The 20933-nt window shown below is 44.3% G+C and overlaps 1 protein-coding gene and 1 long non-coding RNA gene across 2 annotated transcripts in view; one reads left to right on the top strand and one right to left on the bottom strand.

Annotated features, from left to right (window-relative positions):
• Positions 1-20566, bottom strand: part of LOC138922168 (ral guanine nucleotide dissociation stimulator-like) — a 75392-nt gene extending 54826 nt beyond the window's left edge. Inside the window, exon 1 of the mRNA XM_070258994.1 lies at positions 20057-20566. Within this exon, the coding sequence (XP_070115095.1) occupies positions 20057-20440 (384 nt within the window). The 5' untranslated portion in view covers positions 20441-20566. The remainder of the gene's footprint in view (positions 1-20056) is intronic.
• Positions 537-14169, top strand: LOC138922175 (uncharacterized). Its single transcript, XR_011435254.1, has 3 exons — positions 537-732; positions 1751-1901; positions 13039-14169. It is a non-coding gene; the product is annotated as an uncharacterized lncRNA (long non-coding RNA).
• Positions 20567-20933: the final 367 nt, after the last annotated feature.

The raw sequence follows: 20933 nt of genomic DNA, 5'->3' as shown, positions 1-20933 counted from the left end.
GTTTGAGAAAGAAGCCCCCTCAGAATCAGTGGGGGCATCAGCTGGAAGCTTGTTTAGTTAAGAAAATAGTCTGTTCACGTAGGATTTGAGCAAAATGGCGGGGTGAGCTGACCCGGGACTCTCTCCCCTCCAAAGTACAACAAAGGACTGACAAAAAAACCCTGAATTGCAGCTAATGAACCTAATGCCACGACTCAGAGACCTACAGTATCAAAAGACAGAGGACGGACCCCCTGCTGCCCACCTCGGAGGAGCTGGAACGGGGTAGGAGAAAACTTTGCTCCCTCCCCTAGAAACCGGGATTGCTGCACTGGTCGGGAAGGAGCGGGGGCGGGGACGCATGACGGGGGATCACCTAGGACTCCCGTCCACCAGTACAGTGGAAACCCGCTGACGGGGGAAAGCCTCCGTGTGCGCGGACCCCATAAACCCAGGGCCCCGGGAGACCAGGGAACAAAACTGATGAATCCACATTGGTGCGCAAGAGAAACCGCCCCCACCTCCCCACCCCCACCCAGCAAAGCGCACTGGGCGCCGCCATCTTGCCCGAAGGCAGAGAGCTCAGAACACGCGGCACTAGACCCCCATCTAGTGGCGACGGGCTGTAACTGCAACCGAATTCTACCACCATGCGAAAAAACCACTCCTCTACCACCCAGCAATGTATAAAAGCCCCAGACCAGAAGGAAAACAATAAAAACACAGAATTAGGTCCTGAGGACTTGGAAATAGGTAAACTAAGTGATAATGTTCTTTTGCAGTGAGGAACATATGTAGGCATTTCTATTGGGTGTTTATCTAAGAGAGGAATTTTGGGGACCTAGAGTATGTGAAGCTCCATCTTCAGGAGATCTTAAAAGAGCTTTTGAAAGTGGCTGACACCCTCAGCAGTCTGCGAGGGCCCAGTTACTCTCCATCCTCACCGACTCTTCATATTTTCAGTGGTTTTGTTTTAGTCATTGTGCATTAGTATCACATCTTGGTGTTAATTTACATTTTCCCCACCAGTAACAATGTTATGCACCTTTTCAAATACTTGTTGGGCATTTAATTTTCTTCTTTGTGAAACGCCTAGTTGAATCTTTTGCCCATTTTTTTCTGGTAAGTTGTCTGTTTTCTTAATAATTTATGGGAGTTAGTTACGTATCTTACATGAGGCTTTTCCAGATAAAATATGGCAAGTGTTTATTCCCATTCTGTTCTTGCCTTCTCACTCTCTCGAAGATATCATTTGACGAGGAGATGTTCTTAATAATAAAGTCCAATTTATACATTTTTGTGTTTATGTTTAGTGTACCCTCTGACCTGCCTAAGAAATCTTTGCTTGCCCCAAAGTCATGAAAATATTCCCCTGTATTATCTACTACAAATGTCATTGTTTTAAACATCCACATTTGGATGTAAAATCATCTGGAATTGACCTTTGTTTATGGTGTGAGGCAGGAGTCAAGGTGAATTCTTTCCCGTCTGGATAGCCAGTGCCCCTGGACCACTGACTGAGAAGACTGTCTTCTCCCCAGTGCTCAGCCTGACTCTTCTGTCACATACAAATGTTCACGTCTGTGGGTCTCAGGGGGACTCTCTCTTCTTCTTCCTTCTCCTTGTGGCTGTCCTTGCAGTAGGACGGCACGCTGCCCTGATGCCTGTAGCTTTATACTAAGGCTTCATATCTGGTAGTGGAAGCTCTCCGGGGTTGTTCTTCTTCTAGATTGTCTTGACTATATGTGGCCACTTGTATTTCCTGCGCCAGGTGACGTAGAGGGTCAAATTTGAGTGCTGAAAATGGCCAAGTGGTCTCCGTCCTCCAGGAGCTTTCAGTCTGGCTTAGAAATGGAGAGCCATGCCAATCTTCTCTGGATTCCAGCTGGAGCATCTAGAGCCCATTGAGGCAGAGCGAGAAGGTGAGGGCATGCAGTCTGGAAAGACTCTGCTTGGGTTCGTGGGCTGGAGTTCCCTTAAAGGCACTGGAGTCCTTCTGTTCTGGTGGGTTCTGGGGGCACCTTGGTGAGAGGAGGGACGTCTCCAGAGACTGAGACATTGGTGGGGGCCATTGTTCTGAACTGGTCCAGGCATGCTGACACACAGACCCTGGTGGGTGCTAAAGTTGATGATTTCTATTCCTTTCTAAGGTGTTCCCACACCATCAATAAACTGTTTTCTGTTCTGTCATGAAACCTACTTGATGCCTCTCTTCTTGACTGAGTACAAACCAGGAAGGTCTGGGGTGCAGATCTCAAATATATGAATCATTGCTTCTGCCCCCAGGCAGCTGAAACTGTTCACTTATATTTCCTCACTCTTTGATACTCACTAAATACTACAGATAATCTTATTTCACATGACGCTTTTGGGAGGGAAGCTACAGATTGAACTTTTTTTCAAGTGAGTCTAGGACACGTTCTTTTGTACTTACATTTGGAAACTGAGGCATGTCTAACATCCTATAATCCATACACCCCTAATCAAATAACTGAACCACCTTTTCAAGGGCAGACTGAGTTCAACCTAAGAATGTTGCCTAGCTTCCTCTGAGAAGCTAGCCTCACTTCTCAAAATTCCTGCCCTACAACCAGAAATCGAGTTACCTGTCAAACTGACAAAAACCACTTGCGTAGGCTAACCTTCAGAAACCTATATACGTAATCTGCACTTTCCTTGGCCATTATTTAAAGGGCTTCTGAATGGACTATACATTGCACAAACCGTGAGAGTCAATGAGAAAAAGAGAGTAAATACGAGTGAATGGTGTAAATGAATTGCTTTATCTCCTCAACTTAATTCCATTCCCATGTACTTGAAACATTTACCACAGATAATCTGACATCTTAGAAATGGAGTGTTAACAGTACCTCAGAATAACCCCCATATGAAGGCCTCGCCAACCAGGCCTGCAAAGACTATGGTACAGGGAAGAGAAGGTTTGGGAGTCAGACAGACAGGGGAAATATTTTAATCCCAGCTCGGCCACTAAGCAGTTGCGTAGCCCTGGGCATACACGGGTGTAAGCTTCAGTTTCCCCAACTGTAAAATGGGGATAACAACACCTGCCTCAAAAGACCACTAGGATTCAGCATGAGGGAATCCGTGAGAGCACCTGGCACATGGCAGGCACTCAACAGTCAGAATGAGTGAAATCTTTTGGTTTCCACCAGATATCAGTGCTAGCAAATGCAGTCATACAACCCGGTGTTTCCTCTTCCTTTGTCAGGCATCATTATTTCTAGAATTATTGTAAGGCATCATTACGATTAGAACTCAAGCATCTGGAAGAGTGCACGCACACCACAGGGACTTAGAGACTTCGAACTCAGGGAAATTGAATTCTGGTTAGAGAAGAAAAGTTCCTTAAAAATGAACAATAACACAAAATGTTCAACTGCCTGTCACAGACCATAATTTCAAAGGGGAGAATGATTACTTAAAGATGACACGACCAAGCAAGACTTCAGGGAAGAACTGGAAATAGGAAAACCTTGAAATAAGGCCAAGACATAGCTATGGGGAGGAGGAATGAGAAATCTCTTAGAGAATGGAACAGATTTCACAGAGTAGCAGCAGTGGGCATGTGTATCCATCAGGTAGTCAGGGAATAATAAAGAGACCAATTCTGCTGTAGCGCAGAGTTTTGTGTAGGTGAGTGACAGAACATAAGACCGTAAAGTAGTCAGGGATGACATTAGGAGAACCCAAAAAACAAATTTCAGATAAATAAATCATGTTTGGCAGAAATCATAGACTTTTTCAAAACAAACCATGAACAACCCAGTGAGCTAACAAGACCGATCGATCAGAGATGTCAGTGAGCAGACTGGAGAGGAGAGAGACAGAGACTAAGTGACCAGTTAGGAAGCCACTGTCACAATCCTAGCAGAGAGTGATGAAAACCTGAATTGGCATGATGGTGGCATGACGATAAAGATGGAGACAGAGATGAGAGGTATAATACAAAGTCTCACAGACCTGAACGCAGAGGGAAGAAGCATGGATGACAGGGTAGACTCAAGAGTGGGAGCCTGAGAGAATGGCAGCACCATGAGAGGAAGAGGCAAGTCTGGAGTCATCTAGGGACACAGGAGGCAAATGTGGTTTCAGATGGGTTGTTACCAAGGTGATACCCAGAAAAAAAATACTAAAAGTCAGCACACAAAGACCTGAGTTCTAGATGGGAAGGGAAGCCCTCTGCTCACCAAGCGTGGCTGAATCCACGCAAGGTGCAAAGATTCCAGCGCAAAGAAACAAAATGGGACCAGCACACTGAGTATGGCCCTCCCTGAAACCCAGGTTCATGAAACAAGTGAAATCCTCAAAGAAATCAGAGAAGCAGCAAAAAAAAAAACCCAAAATTTAGTGGTGTCACTAAGGCCAAGGAGATGAGTCTCAAGAAGAGAGAGGAGGTCAAGAAAGCCGCATCCCACAGAAAAATCTAAGATGAGAGCTTGAAAACAAGTCATCACACATGACAATTATGAGGCCCCTGGAGACGTTCAAAAAACCAGGTTCAAAGAAGTCTCAGACGGCAGGAAGAAATAAGGAAGTAGGAAGAAAGCAGGAGCAGTATCTATACTCTATACTTTCAAAGGCACTTTCCTAGTAGAAGTCTCATTCAGATTTGTAATCTGGAATAAAGAACATGTGGTTTTAAGAAAATGAGAGGCCGGCCCAGTGACACAGTGGTTATTTAGTGGCCCAGGGTTCGCAGGTTCAGATCCAGGGCAAGGACCTACACACCACTCATCAAGCCATGCTGTGGCAGTGTCCCACATATAAAATGGAAGCGGATGGGCACAGATGTTGACTCAGGGTGAATCTTCCTCACTGCCCCCCAAAAAAGAAAAAAAAAAAGCAAATGAGAGAATCTGATACTACAAACTTCCTTTAGTGGTCACAGGCCCTAATCTTTCCCTTCCACTCTCCTTGTTTCATCTGATTTCCTTACCTTGTGTAGCCTCTCGACAACCCTATTTCTAGGCTGTACTTCTGAATCTCCTTTCAGTAAGAGAGGGCCAGGTCTAGTCACACCTGCCCTTCTCACCTCTCTCTTTTTTTCACTCACATCATATAGGCAACGACAAATGTCAGATTTTACAAGAAAACCAAGATTTGATCAACATTTCTCTTTCATGTTTTCAAAAGGAGGCCATTTTCCAAAAAGTACATAGACAGATACTCAACATTATTAGTTATTAGGAAAATGCAAATTAAAACCACATTGAGAAACCACTTCACAACTACTAGAATGGCTAAAATTAAAAAGACTGGCCAGGATGTGGAGCAGTCAGAACTCTCAAACACTGCTGATGGAAATGTAAAATAATACAACCACTTTGGAAAACAGTTGAGCAGTTTTTTTAAAAGTTAACATACACCTACCCTACAATCCAGTCACTCTACTCCCAGGTATTTACCAAGAGAAATGGAAGCATATGTCCATACAAAGACTTGTATGGCCAAACACTGGAAGCAACTCAAATGTCCAATAACAAGTCAATGGATAACCAAGTTTTGGCATATCCATACATTAGACTACTAAGCAATAAAAATGAGTGAACTATTCATAGGTCCAACAACATAGATGAATTTCAAAATGAGTATGCTGAGTTGGAAAAAAAAAAAAGCCAGAAAAAAGGGCATGCAGACTGCATATTTCCATTTATATAAAATTTTACAAAATGTGAACTAAATCTACAGTGACAGAAAGCAGATTCATGGTTGCCTGGGGATGGACGGACGGATTGGAGAAGGACATAAGAGAGGTATCACAAAGGGCCATGATGGGGGCTGTTCCCGTGGTGCAGTGGTTAAGTGCGCACGTTCCACTTTGGTGGCCCGGGGTTTGCCAGTTCGGATCCCGGGTGCGGACATGGCACCACTTGGCAAGCCATGCTGTGGTAGGTGTCACACATATAAAGTAGAGGAAGATGGGCATGATGTTAGCTCAGGGCCAGTCTTCCTCAGCAAAAAGAGGAGGATTGGTAGCAGTTAGCTCGGGGCTAATATTCCTCAAAAAGCAAAAACAAAGGGGCATGAAGGAACTTTTGAGGGTGACGGATATGTTCATTATCTTGATGGTGATGGTTTTATAGGTATATACCAAACTGATCAAACTGCATATATTAAATATGCACAGCTTATTTTATGCCAATCATACCTCAGTAAAGCTGTTTTTAAAAAATGAAAGTTGAGACAATTGGCAAAATTTGAATGAGGACTGTGTATCGTATTATAAAGCAAAGTTAAATTTTTCTTTTTGAGGAAGATTAGCCCTGAGCTAACATCTGCCGCCAATCCTCCTCTTTTTGCTGAGGAAGACTGGCCCTGAGCTAACATCTTTGCCCATCTCCCTCTACTTTATATGTGGGACGCCTACCACAGCATGGCTTGCCAGGCGGTGCCATGTCCACACCCAGGATCCGAACCAGCGAACCCCGGGCTGCCGAAGCGGAATGTGCGCACTTAACCGCTGCGCCACTGGGCTGGCCCCAAAGTTAAATTTTTAAAAATGAAGAAAGTGGATGTCCTAAATCCCCATAATATAAAGTCACCATGAAGGCTGGGGACAAGGGCTTCTCTCTGATAAAGTGGGAACATCAGTTGCGCACTCCCACTGCTATCCTATTTTTGAGAGAAAAACAACCAGCTGTGCCCTTCATCAAAGAATGCCCTCTTAAGCAATCTTTCCAAAGTACATGCCTGCCTGTACTCTTTCATGTCTAAAACTGTTTGCACTACGTCATCCTCCGAGGACAAACAAGTTCCATCTCCCTGTGGCTCCGCAGACCAGAGCAGGGCCCGTGGCCCTAAAAGGAAGATGTAGAGAGCTTCTCTCGCCAATGTCAGGATCCCAGTTCTTTACCTGCGTGATTTCTTCATCAGCAGCCGCGTGGATCCCCCAGACATTACAAAGACGAACTTCCTCTCCGAGAAGTCCTTGCTGCTCAAAGAGTCTCACTCTTAGACAAACCAGAACCAGACATTTACCAAACAGTTTAGGCCTGAAGGTCCCATTTTGGATGCTCAGGAGGGGTGCCAGGCAAGCAGGAAAGGTCAGAATCCCCAGTTAGTCTCTCTTCGGAAATGACTGGAGGATAAAATCCCCCAGGTCTCAAGCCACACGCAAGAAAAAAACAGCAATTGTGAACTTTTCCTACGTATTTATGAGAATAATTACCAGGCTGAATGCCCATCTCTACGTTCCCATCCGGTGTCAAAAAGATATGGCTAGCACTTAGATTAAAAACAAAGCATCCAGGGGCCAGCCTCGGCCGAGGGGTTAAGTTCACATGCTCTGCTTCAGCAGCCCAGGGTTTGGCCGGTTTGGATCCTGGGTGTGGACATGGCACCACTCAGGCCATGCTGAGGTGGCGTCCCATACAGCACAACCAGAAGGACCTGGACAACTAGAATATACAATTATGTACTGGGGGGCTTTGGGGAGAAGAAGAAATCAAAAAAAGAAGATTGGCAATAAATGTTAGCTCAGGTGCCAATCTTTAAAAATAAATAAATAAATAAAGCATTAAATATGGCATTATAATTATCGTTCTAAAACTGACTTTAAAAATAATCAGGATAAATAAATGTTAACTTCAAAATAGCCACATGTTTATTCTGCTTTCTATCTTTAAAACTTTAAGAAACTAAATTTTCTCAAAGTAATCACACACAGAAATATATAATATGCTCTATTTAAAACATAAAAGAGTTCCTGTCGCCACGTGAAAATTTCAAAATATTCTTCAATTTCTTATTCTAGTATCTTACAGAAGGTACAGTGAAATGATACCATTCACAAGTTTACACAAACTCAAGATACTCTCTTATATCAGTTAAAACACTCTAAAACTGTATTTTACATGCACATACTTTATTCTGTACTATACCTTAGTTCAGATACTACACATCCATAACTACATATTGCTCTACAGAATAAGAGGCACAAAATCCCATACGTGATTCTTTATGGGCGATTTGGGGGGTCTTTCAAGGGAAATTGTGGCCATATGTGATTCTGTCTTTATACACCAACCTAGGACCCGACCCCACAGTATAGACTCTCCTGGAAGCAGCTGCAGTTTCCTTACAGGACAGGTAGTTGAAATTAGGGCAAGGATTTTATGCACAGGAAATCCACAAGGACAACCTTCACCAAAACCGGCAGAAGAGCCCAGCAAGAAGGCTCCAGACCTCCCACTGCTCTGGAGCCAGAGGGACAGATTCCTGTGTGTGTCTCACTAGCGCCTCCCCAGCCTGGAGAATCGTATCCTGTCGAGTCAGATGTTTTGCCTGTAGTTCAGATAAATGCTTCCCGGACATTTCCATGAGATGGCTCTAGTGATGATAGTTTTTTCCCAAAGAAGACAAGACAGACTTGGTTCTTCCTTTCACGTGATCAATGCACGCTCATCTCCATTATGTTCTAGTCCATCCTCGTGATCATTAATTCTCTATATTACTATATCTTGAATATCCTTTCTTCTTTGGCTCTTACTTTAGCACTGGTTTCCATTTTTCATTATATCAGCAAGGAAACTTTAGCCCTATTATCCATAAACTGAAGCCACCTCATAGTCCCCTCATGTCAAGCTTTTTAACTAACCTCAAATACAGGAACATGATAACACTCATTATCAATGAGAATTCAGAACATTGTTCTGTTCTAGTTAATGAAGTGAGGCAGAAAACAAAAAGTCTAACTACAAAGGAGGAGACAAAATCACATTATTTGTACACAACATGATAGCATATCTTTAAAAAAAAAAAGTAGAGAAAGACTGAATCGCCAGAAAAGCTACTAAAACTAAATGGGAATTCAGTCAGTAAGCACTGCTATCGTCTGCCAATAATGAGCGAGGACAACACAATGAAAAGATGCCCTCATTTTCATCCACTTACAGCACCAGCAGCAGGACGAGTACTTCATCCTCACACGCAGAATCTACTCCAAGTGCGTTCACTTGGCCCACAGAAAAATCCGAAGACTTTAACATCCTCCCCCTCCCACTGTAGCCTAGACCACTGCCAGGCTGTCCCCCTCCAAAGCGGGTACAAAAATTCTGAACCTTCCAGGAATCGCTTCTCTTTGGCCTGGAGGAGATTTGAATCTTTTAAAACAAAATAATAGAACTTAAGATACGTAGGGGCCGGCCCTGTGGCCAAGTGCTTAAAGCTCCGTGCGCTCCACTGCAGCAGCTCAGGGTTCGTGGCTTCGGATCCCAGGTGTGGACCTGCTCCACTCCTCAGCCAAGCAGTGGAGACATCCCACATACAAAGTAGAGGAAGGCTGGCACAGATGTCAGCTCAGAGCTAATCTTCCTCGGGCAGAAAATAAAGGAGGAGGATTGGCAACAGATGAGAGGTCAGGATGAATCTTCCTCAAAAAAAAAACTTATGATATGTAAACATTAAGAAATAAAACTCCTTCTAAGTTTGACCAGCAAATTCATTGTCTAAAACAAGAAGACAGTAAAATCAAAATGAATAGCCAACAAAAGAACTGCTGTGACACTCCCACGTTCATCAGTAGCATTAGCTGTGCTGAAAACTGAGTTAGAGAGAGAGAAAGACCACACGCTGTTGTTCTCAAACACTCAGGCCCGTGCTTGTGCTGGTTTACACAGAACTGAGAGAAAACCTGAGTGAGAAAACTACCTACTAATAGCTTCTTAAAACTTGTTGGGACCCTAAAAAACCACATTTACATCTCAGCTCCTAGGCAAAGTCATCTCTAAGCCAATCCAAAAACAAGATGGTTTACTCTTTTCTACAGCCTTGTTAAGCTAATTTTTCCCCATGTCAGTGGTATATACTTTACAGCAACATTCTTCAATGCAGTTGCTAACGTGCAGACAGGAAATGTTCCAGGCCATCTTCTCTGAACTCCCTTCCCACCTGTGTGGCCCACCCAAAAACCATTCCGCTTCTTCCTAGCTAACACAACTCTAGTCTTTTTCACCCTCCTGTGCTGTCATGACCTCCAGAGAAGGCGAGACTCCTCCCCAGTCCAGAGTGAATTATGTTGGGTCAGAGTTCATCACAGTGATGGTATTTCCACGACCAAGCCACTGGTTTAGGCATGGACACAATTCTGGCCTGGGAGATGGGAGGCGTAGTTTCTGGAAAGTTTTCCTCAGGCTTTAAGAACACAGAACGGGTACAGTCTCTTTTTCACGTCTCTGGATGTGTAGTTACATAAAGACTTGAAGTCACTGAGCTGCTGGACCAACCAGCCTTGGAAACTCCCACTTCAAGACCTTTCGTTATGTGAGATAAGAAATGCCCCCGGTGTTCAAGCTGCTTCTGTTGAGTTTTCTGTCACTTACTCCCAAAAGCTTCCAAATAAAGCACCATCTAGTCTTCTAGCTAGTATTACTCCACCTGTAGAAGAAGCCTCTAACAGCGGACAGAAAAGACAAAATCAACCAATCTGTGAAACTGGAAGAGGATCTGTCCTTTACGGCCAAACTAGCTCTTCACAAAGAGGAGCTATTATTGATCATTTGGAAACTATTCTGTCTTTGGTAGCAATTACCCTCTCTCTTTTTTTGAGATGAGTGCTTCTCCCATAAATCAAATGTCCTTATTTAATATGGGGGGAGGCAGGGAAGAGATTTTGATTACTATAATCTTACTAATTTACAAACAGTAACAACCTAATCCTAATTTATCTCTCTTGGGACCAGACTAAGAAATAGGCCTAAATCAAAGGGACCTAGTTCACACATAAAGATGAATTCCCTGAGAGAAAGGACTATGGAGAAAAAATTCTCCAGGGACAACGTGGAATCTCCTCGATGAAAGCCTGTAGAAACAGAAGATTCACGCAGCTGTGAAGCCTTAGGCACTATACTTGGATCATACGGCAATTCAAGATCCCTGCCACGCTGATCTAAAGAGAACATTTATCTTCTTTCTACACAGAAATGTAGAAAAACATCTAAGTGTTAAAATAAAAGCAAAAACTTCTTAATCTCAAACTCTACGACAATTATATATACTTATGCAAACCATTTGCTATGGCAAATCCACCTCATTACTCTAGGGAGCAAAAAAGGCAAACAGTATGACCAAAACTCCTACTATGTCTCAATTCCCGTCAAATCCGGACGGTGTCAGGAAGTGCCTTATTCAGCCAGAAAATGTCCAGTGACTAATTTAACTGAAAGGTAATTTATTTAATTAAAAAGAGAAATGGATTAAAATTTACTGGATTAAAAAAGAAATGGTATATATACTTATCAGAATCAAACAGTTTCCGCCCTATGGCAATTCGATAACTAAGTGAATACACCTTTTTAAATGTTTTTAGATTAAGAACTTTACTGTCCAGGAGTAGTGCTGACTATAGACTGTCCTATTAAAAATACAGTTTGAAATATTTAAGATTTATGGCTCCAGGGCACTAAATCCCCACTCACATTTATAATGACCAAAACGTAGAAGATGAACATTGAAAAGCAACTGCAAATAAGTGTTCACTTCTCCAGGGAAGTCGTAAGGTCTGCCGACATGATGTGCAATGGATAACTGGTCTTCGGTTCAGCAACTAAGACATAAATTATGTGTCAGCTGCTCACACAGGCGCAGGACAAGGAGGGCAGTGATGGTATGGGAAAGAACGTGAGTCTCAGAAATACAGCCTACTGCTATCGTCCCTTTCCCGCTTGTACACATTACATTCAGGCACCATTTCCAAGTGATTACAGACCCAGAGATGCCTAGCCTGGGGAGCAGACAGTTCTTCTGCACACGTTAGGAAATGGAGACTCTATCTGGTTTCGCTGTACAATGCACATCTTGCACCATCATACGTAGTGGCCCCAAACTCACCTTCCGGAGCCCCGTGCCCGGCAGCAGACGGGAACTCCCAGGTCTTTTAGGAATGGGGGAAAGGAAGTCTCATTCTTAACAAATTCAACCACCAAAGCCATCCCTCATTCTAGAAAAGTTGGAGGCAGCAAAGGTTCCATTAAATTGGGCCCTATTTCTCACTAAACAGAGAAAGAAAGAATTCTCCAGCGAGATCAAGGAGTCAAGATTTATAGGTTTGTTGCTCAGATGGAAAGTAAATCTTCACTTTTTCAGCAAGGCTTTTTACAGCACAGACTTCAACTTTATTGAGAGGATATTAATATATCTGTATTATGATTTTTCTGTATATGATTATTCACTTAAAATGCTTTGTATTTTTCAAAGGAGGGCCTATAACTATAAAAGAAGCTATAAAAGGTACAATGTGCCATTAATGATTTTTTTAAATGATGGCTTTATTTGTTTTTTATTTGTTTATTTAAACTTTGCCTTTGAAGATTTATATGAAAAGCAGATTATAACTGGGGCCAGCCCAGTGGTGTAGTGGTTAAGTTCTTGTGCTCCACTTCGGTGGCCCGTGGTTTGTGGGTTTGGATCCCAGCCACAGCCCTACACACCGCTCAGCAAACCATGCCGTGGTGGCATCCCACATACAAAATAGAGGAAGACTGGCACAGATGTTAGCTCAGGGCCAATCTTCCTCACACACACACAAAAATATTATAACTAACCATCACCAAAGCTTGAACTTGACTTAGGTTAATTGAGGGAATAACGTAATAAGTAGTCTTCTGGAATAGAAATACAAGACTAGCATCTACTAAATAGACCAACTCAGTATTACAAACGAATGAGAAAATATTTTGCTGTTTAAAACTGGCAATCATTTATATATTAGGAAATTACTTTGGTCCTCAAAAAAAAACTGCTTCAGCATAAAAGAAATTATACAAATACATACATACCCCTACATACTTATCCTAAAGTCAAGCCTTTTGTACTTAGAAGTAAAATAAAACATAAATCACTATTGCTTATTGAGAATGGCTATGTTAATGCCACTCTAAGTTCTATGCAAGCCTTTCACGAGCCAACAGGCAAAAATGTTAGAGATTCTCTGTAGCGGGATGGAGATTCTGCCAGCAAACAAGGGGAGTGGGTGAGAACAGCTGTTTGAATGTGACTCACCGTCTGCTCTGACTTCTGACCCCACTATGTTTTTAACTGCAGGGCTTTCTTAAGTAATTGCGAGATCCACCGACTAAGGTTTCCAGCATAGAGTTTTCAAGACCACCACCACATGTCGCAGGGACACAACCATCAGAATCAAACAAGAAACTCCCAGTCCTACTGAGCAACATGAGAAGACCAGGCAGCGTGCACCTAACAAGGCCGTGCACGCTTCATGACTCAGATGATGACATCTGCGAGCTTCAACCAGAAACTGATAGCACACGCTCTGGAGACAGGCGGCTCCAAGTCTGAATCCCAGTTTCAAAGCCTCCTTTCACCACCTGTGAGCTGTGAGAGATCCTGGGTAAATCACTTCACCTCTCAGTGCCTTTATTTCTACAGAGATACAACGGGGACAACATGGCACCTACCTCAAAAGCTGTTACAACAATGAAAATTAGGTGATATATATCAAGCACTTGGAAACACTGCCTGGCATTTTATACATAGTCGATAAATGTCAGCCATTATTATTATTACCAGTAATAGTGGTTTCTTTACTTCTCCTCCAATCCAGAAATCCCACTTCTGGAAATCTACCCTGGAGAAATAATCCAAACTACAGTACAGGCACAAAAATACTTAGTACCATGTTATTTACAATGGTGAAAAGTTAGAGAAACCTAAATGTACACTAATAAGGAAGCAATTGAGTCATTTATCCAATATCCATCCAGCAAAATATTACTCCGTAACTAAGAATACATTAGAAACACAGTAAAGAATTATGGAGCAAAATGGCTATGTGTTTATACAATTATACAAAGCGAAAAGAGCCAAAATTTAAAACTATATGTACATCATTATAACAATCTAAAATTATACTTAAAGTGCATACTAAAAAAACTAAAGCAAGTAATACACCAAAATCATCACAGTGGATGTGAAGATAATATTTGGGGTGAATTTTTTTCTTTTCTGTACTATCACATAGTCATATTACTTTTATAATTTTAAGATTATTTTTAAATGTTTAACTTGCTACAGACTTATTTTAAGACTAATTAAATAGGGTTGGGAAAATGGTAACAAAAGTTAAACCACAAATATATTACTGAAATGGTTAAGAATCAAAGTAGAAATTAAGAATAAAACAAGTGCTTGAAATATTAACACTCAAAATAAAAATATTATTTAAGAAACTGAGTCCCTAATGAGTTACCCAGTATTTAAACTGGACAGAGTCCAGGGACCACTTACATCTGAGACTGAATGATACACATATTTTTTATTGTAAAATGACTGTCAGGGAAACGAAATGATTTAAGAGAAATGAAGACATTGCGCTGTTTTTTAGTCTTGGAAAAGCTATCTCCTGTAACAAAACCTAAATTAGTCTCGGTAACAAAGTAACATAGTAATAAATGCCTTTCCATTGAATAAATCAGACCTTATATATAACATATCTTTTCATTGTTTTAAAATGAGTCCATTTAGATAAGGTATGACAGAAATAACGTTTTACAAATTGGGGAGGAAATGGTCGATGAACATTTTATGAATTCCAGAAAATATCTAAATAGAAGGGAGGAAGGAAACAAATTTCTAACCAAACTCACTATTGTCCAAATCTGTTAGCTCAGGGCTAATCTTCCTCACCAAAAAAAAAACGGGGGGGGGGGGGGGGCGGGCTCATCTCTCCAAGTAGATGGAATGCTCCCTGAGGGCAGAGAATGCACTGCTTGATCTTCAGGCATCAGAGAGAGTTTAACACTGTTTTCCACACGTGGCAGACTATATAGAAAATGCTGGTTTAACTGAACTGAACATCTAAATAATCCGTTCAGAAGAGGCACCAAGGTCAGCAGTCAACTCAAAAAGGTTCCTAAACACAGGATGGGGGCAAGGGGAGGGGGCTTATTAAAGGGGAAGTGCTCCTTGCCTTTTGGCAGAAATCTTAATGTGCCACTTTAAACCAAAATAATGTGAATTTTCTCTTAAACCATAAGGCATTTGTCCATACTAAATCCACAGGCCTCTTGTACATCAGTAATGTGGGAACCCAACATTTACTAAGAGCAGCTGTAACGTCTGAGAGCAGATCACTCGTGCCACTCGTTATTTATTTATTCAGAGCTATATCTAATTTCAGAAAGGATCCAGTGAAACGTACATAAGTACATATACCACAACAAGATAAAATGACATACCTAAGAGGAGAAAGAGAAAAATGGGACAAAAGAACGCTGAATGCAGGAAAGAGAGGCTGTCCTGGGAGTAGGTTCATGCACCAAATTAATGTATTCTATAAAATTCTGCACATTTGCTCGAGGAAGGTCAGAGGTTTGGCTCTAAGAATTCTAGCAGCCAACAAAAACAGGACGATCCAATCAGTTACACGAGTCAGCATCTTAAGATAAAAATAAAAGCTATCAGAGAACTCTCTCCCCCTTGGTCCTCATAAGAGGAAACTACATCGTGTAACAAATCAAATACTCAACGACATCCTTGCAGCTGACTTGTCACAGCTTCGGAAGACCATCCCTCATAATGACCCTCCCAGGCACATGACAGCACACAAGTCAAATCAACGCAAATGATGAAGAGGAAGGCAACCCACCCAAGGAAAGGGTCCACTACACAGCCCCTGCAGGTCTAGCTTTATCAGAAACAGATTTCATTCCACCTAGACTAACCTAAAATCCAGAGGCTTCATGCATCCACTTACCTTGAAATTATAAACAAAACTTGATGCACAAGTCCATTTCTCGGAGGGATACGTTTGTAGTTTCATAACATCCTCAGAGAAGCATGACTCAAGAAAGGATAAGAGCCCCTGATCTACGGCACTAGACTGTGTGCATCCTTCAGGCATCCCTCCACAAGCACTTTCTCTTCGGAGATTTGGAGAACTGCTGAGCCTCAAGACCGCAGCTCCTGACAAGCATCTGATGGGTGCTCCTCTCTGATGTCAATGTGGAACTCTGAGCTTAACCACTGGCGAGGCTGTGTCTCAGCCGAACAAGACAATGATACGTGACCTTTCAGACCATAATGCCCACAAGCACATGGAGCACCTAACAATCTGCTCTTCTGGGCAGCTTTCCGCTATAAGCATTCACAAAGTTACCTCAAAGGACTGGTGATATTTTCTCTAGATAACATAAAAAGTAAAAACAAAAACCCATCTTTTGCTTGCGGATAAAAAATTACAGGTAAGCACAAAAAAATCATTTTCCTACATAAACATTATTTTTTAATTTTAAAGATAACCTTCCCACGTCAGTTGATACAATTTGAGCTATGTTCTTTTTTGCCTTTTTGTTGTCTTCATCTTTTGCTATACCGCAACACAAGCACTGCCATAGCCTTAGACACACACACACACACACAGTCAACCATCCACCCATAGTATCGTGGTTAGAATGTCTCAAGGGCCCAAGGCCATCAAGTGAGGAAGCTGGCCTGTAGGGCCACCGAGACAAGGCCCTTTAAGATCTCACCCATCTAGAAGTCACAGGCATCCAGAGTCTGGTCCTCAGCATAACAAGGCCAAACACATATCTTTATCAAACATACACACTTGAGTAGACTCAAGAGAACTAACTCATCCTAACCCAACTAGAAGGGACTGAAATGCAAATGACAATACCAATTTACTAATTAATCAAAGAGAATATCCCTTCTCACTAATCAGAAAATTCACATCTGAAGCCACAACGCTGCTTGCCTAATGCTAGGATACGAGGTATCCTGGATTGATAGTCAATTCACCAGAAGTTAGACCAAAGAGAGACAGAGAGTTTGGGGAATAACCAATGAATTATCCAACCTACACCTTTTTAGGGACAAAGTTGTCCCTTTCACATGCAGGTCTCCTTCCCTTGGACATCATCGCCCTAACACTGCAGGCTTCTTGGTCTGTGAGCTTTCTTCCTCCACAGCCTTCTCTCCATTAGGAACTTCTCTAGAGAGGGTACAATACAACTGATGAGGGGGTGCCGTACATGCATCATTAGCCTTGTTTCAGATCAAAATCTCCCAGATAAAGCTGCTCAAGCCACCCACCCGAGGCCACAGCTGGATAAGGCAGAGCAGAGATTCAAAGCCAGATCTCAAGCCCAAGCCCCCTTTCGAGCTTGCAGTAAATGACTGCTTTCAAGTGTCTTCCCACAGCTTCCACCTCCCAGCCTGATTGAAATGCCCCTCCTCAGGGTCCCCTAACACCCTAAGCACCCCATGGCACTAAGTGCTGGTACACAAATCTCTCACTACACTGAAACGTTCTGAGGATGGGGATCATAGCTCACTCATCTCTGTATCCCTCGTGTGCTATCCATCTATCCAGATAAATATGCAAACTAATTTGTCAGTGGTTTAATATGAAGGTAAACTAATTTGTCAGTGGTTTAATATGAAGGTCACCAAACTGAAGGCCTTGAACTCGCTGTGTAGGATTAGGAAGGTCACAACTTCTCCAGCCATCAACAAACATCTCATCTAAAACATGGGATGAATGGATATATGAGGTGGCTTTAGGTCCCTTCTGGATCTAAAAAGCACTAGCACTATAGACGGGCCCTGGTTTTTTATAGCCTATCTTAGCAGTTTGAATTATTAGAAATAAGTTAAACTCGTTGGTCTTCTGTACCACTCAACAGGAAGCATATACATAAATAATAGTTCAGAAAAAGCTTCCTCTTTTCTCAAAGGAGATAACTATCATTTACACCAAAATCAAACAGTGGCACCCTCCTCTGGTGAGTGTTCAAGGAGCTGAACACCACAAAAGGCAAGAATTTGATGGTGGGATTTTCTTTGAATAAAAGAAAAATCAGAGAGAAATTACCACCTAATATTCTTTGTTATTATCATATTCCCAATAGCAACTAACTCACTCCTTTTTACAGCACTTTCCTCATTTTGCTCTAAAACAAAGCCAAAATGAATGAACTGGCTCCATACTGCAGGAGGTTAGAAATAGAAAATTATTTTTAAGGGTACTGATTATATTAATTATTTTGCAAACAGCAGGCTTTCTAATGTAAGGCACAATGGAAAGCATTTCATAGTTTGGCTAACAATGATCATCTTCTTGTTTAGCATTTAAGAACTTAATGAAAAGCCCTGTACATGTAAAATACTCCTGGTTAAATAAGAGCATTTATCATGTCCCTTTTCTGGATGGTATATTTACTGGAGGATAGTACTGGAAATTTTTCAATCTGAAATCTGCTTGGGTCTGAAACTTTCAGGTTTTAGAATATCAACTTGATAGAAAACTTAAAATACCCATTCACTTACACGTGCGGGCTCAAAATATGTCAATATAGCACAGCCAAACAAGTACAACCCAAAGTTCCACAACATTAATAGTATATCCAGACCTTTCAATTAAACACAAAACTGTGCTAAGGCCAGAAGCAGACTATCATCTGCCAACAATTTTAATGTAAAACGTATACAGTAAATATAAGCTTTGCTGAATGGTTTACGACAGTCCAGGCACATAAAATGAAAATATGCACATTCTAACTCAAACCAAGGAAACAAATCAGTCATTATACTGGCGACCTCATCATTAAGGTGTGTCTTCCTCAAGTACACAGCACGTCTGTCAATCAAGTTCACATCCTCCTCCTCCTGTGAGGGGAAAGGAAGCCCACACTACACCAGAGGCTGCGAATCACAACCAGCAAGAAACCCTGAGTAGCAAAGCCAGAATACAGAAAGGGCTGGGGCGGGCGGAAACAGGAGAAACTGACTTCAGCTCTACCAAATACATTTTCCAACTAAGTTTGTCACTCCTGGCAAAGTTGGTTCTACAAGGCAGGAAAACACACTGTCCTGGAAAGAGGAGCAGAGCAATGGGTGAAGTGATTTTGCATCGAAGATGCAGATAAGCTAACCAATTGAAAGCTTTCTCAACGTCCACCCAAAACAAAGACTGAAGAACAAGCAAGCCCTTGAAAAGGAGTGACATGCCCTACCTCCCATCCAGACGCCAGAAGGGCAAAGAAGAGAGGTGGGGGAAAAGCTGGATGGGAGCATGGGGGTGTGGGGGAGGGGGAAATGGCGAAGGAGGGCGAGCATGAGTAAGAAATTATGCTGCAAAAAAACAAAAAAAAAAGTATTCAGCAATAAACTGTCACAAACTGTCAAACTGAGAGAGATGGGGCCGGCCTGGGGCTCTGTGGAGCGCGGCGCTGAGGCCACCTGTGCCACTCACCCCGCCTGAGCCCATGCCCGAGGACCAGAGCCAAGCCCCGCCTCCACCTCCAGGAAATCCGAGCCCCGCGCACAACCAGGGCGCCACAGAAATGCGGGAGAGAGACCTGACTCGGCCTCTACCTTCGCCTCTGGCTCCGAGAAAACCCCAAATAAAGGGGTTTAGCAGCAAGGACACCTCTTCGCGCTCACGCCGGCCAGGGCGTGGGGGTGAGATCCGAGCGCCGCCACCCCTGCAAAGGCCGGAGGCAGCTCGGTGCCGCTCCCCGATCCAGCCAACGCGGGCGGCCGGCTGTCACCTGGCCGCACTGCACCCGCCAAGTTAATGGAGCCGGGAAGCAGCGCAGAGACGCCCCTCGGGCGCCTCCTCGGGGCGCAGGCAGGGCACGGAATCCCAGCTCCTTCACCCACCCTGACTCGCCTCTGAAGATTCTGTCCCTTTCCCCAACGAAGCATCACAGACACTTTCTTCCGTCTTTGTGCCCAGCTCAGCCCAAACCTCAGAACTGAAGCTCTGAGGCCCCGGGCCAAAGGCCACCCCAGAAACCACTCACTCTTCCCGCGAAGCCCGCACGGACACTGCTGGGCTCCGGCCCTGGGGAACCTCACAAGTCACGAGGCACGAACCCGGCTGTGGACGGCCCTCCCTCCCCCAAACGGGATCCAGCCGTGTTTTGGGCAACTTGAGCCGCATTTGAACGAGTGGTCTTGTCCAGCCGGCACCAGGTCATCACCACGCCCCTCGCACCCAGGTCCTACCCCGCGGCGCAGGCAACGTCCTGGTGTACACACACACTCACACTCACACAAGCACACCCTGTCAAACAAAGCCCCGGAGAACTCCTACCTCGCCCCCGTGTCCGTCGAAGATCCCGAAGATGGACGGGTGCGACTTGTTGGCCAGGTCCGTGAGAACTTCGAGGCGGTCCTCCACGTGGTCTCTCCGGCCCTGGATGGAATACCCCGCCACGTTGTGGCTCTTGAACTCCCAGGTCTTGGAGAACTCCGCCTCCAGCACGTCGAGGCCCCCGAGCCGCTCGTTCTGCACCATCTCGGCCACCTTGCCCTTGACCATCTTCACGCCGTCCCGGCTGGACTTGACGATGGTCTTCACCTCGTCCGTGTGGAAGAAGTAACTCCACAGCGCCAAGCTGATGCACAGCAGGAAGAACGTCTCGGGTCTCAGCAAGAAGTAGCGCATGAGGCGACCCAGCAGAGACAACAAAGTCATTGTATCCTCGCTAGAGCCCGACCACCAGCACGCGCGCGCCCCGAAGGCTCGCCGGTCCGGAGCGCGGGGGGACGGCCCGCGGGAGGGGCAGCAGGAGGCTGCGGAGCCGGACGGGGGGCGGACGCCGGCGGCTCGGCGCGGCCCGGAGAGCACAGGCAGCCTCCATTTTGTCTCCCGGCCTCGCGGCCCGAGGCCCGCCCCCTGCGCACCGGCGCCCGCGCCCGCCGCACGCGCCGCCGCCCCTTTCTGCGCCCCTTTGTGAGGCGGCGGCGGCGGCGGCAGTCAAGCGAAAGTTGCGCCGGGCAGCTCGGCCGCGGCGGGCAGGAGAGTCCAGGGGCGCCGGCGCGCGCGCGGCCCGTCCGCGGGCCCCTCGCCGCTCGCGGAGCGGTCAGCAGGTGAGGCGGCGCGGGGCGCGAGAGCCGGCGGGGAGCGAGGCGAGTCCCCTCGGCCGCCGCTGTAAGGGAGCGCAGAGCCGCGAGCCCGCCGACCCCTT

Source organism: Equus caballus, unplaced genomic scaffold (genome assembly GCF_041296265.1).
Source record: "Equus caballus isolate H_3958 breed thoroughbred unplaced genomic scaffold, TB-T2T haplotype2-0000562, whole genome shotgun sequence".
NCBI classification, from domain to species: domain Eukaryota; kingdom Metazoa; phylum Chordata; class Mammalia; order Perissodactyla; family Equidae; genus Equus; species Equus caballus.
This window is presented reverse-complemented; position numbering and strand designations above follow the sequence as displayed.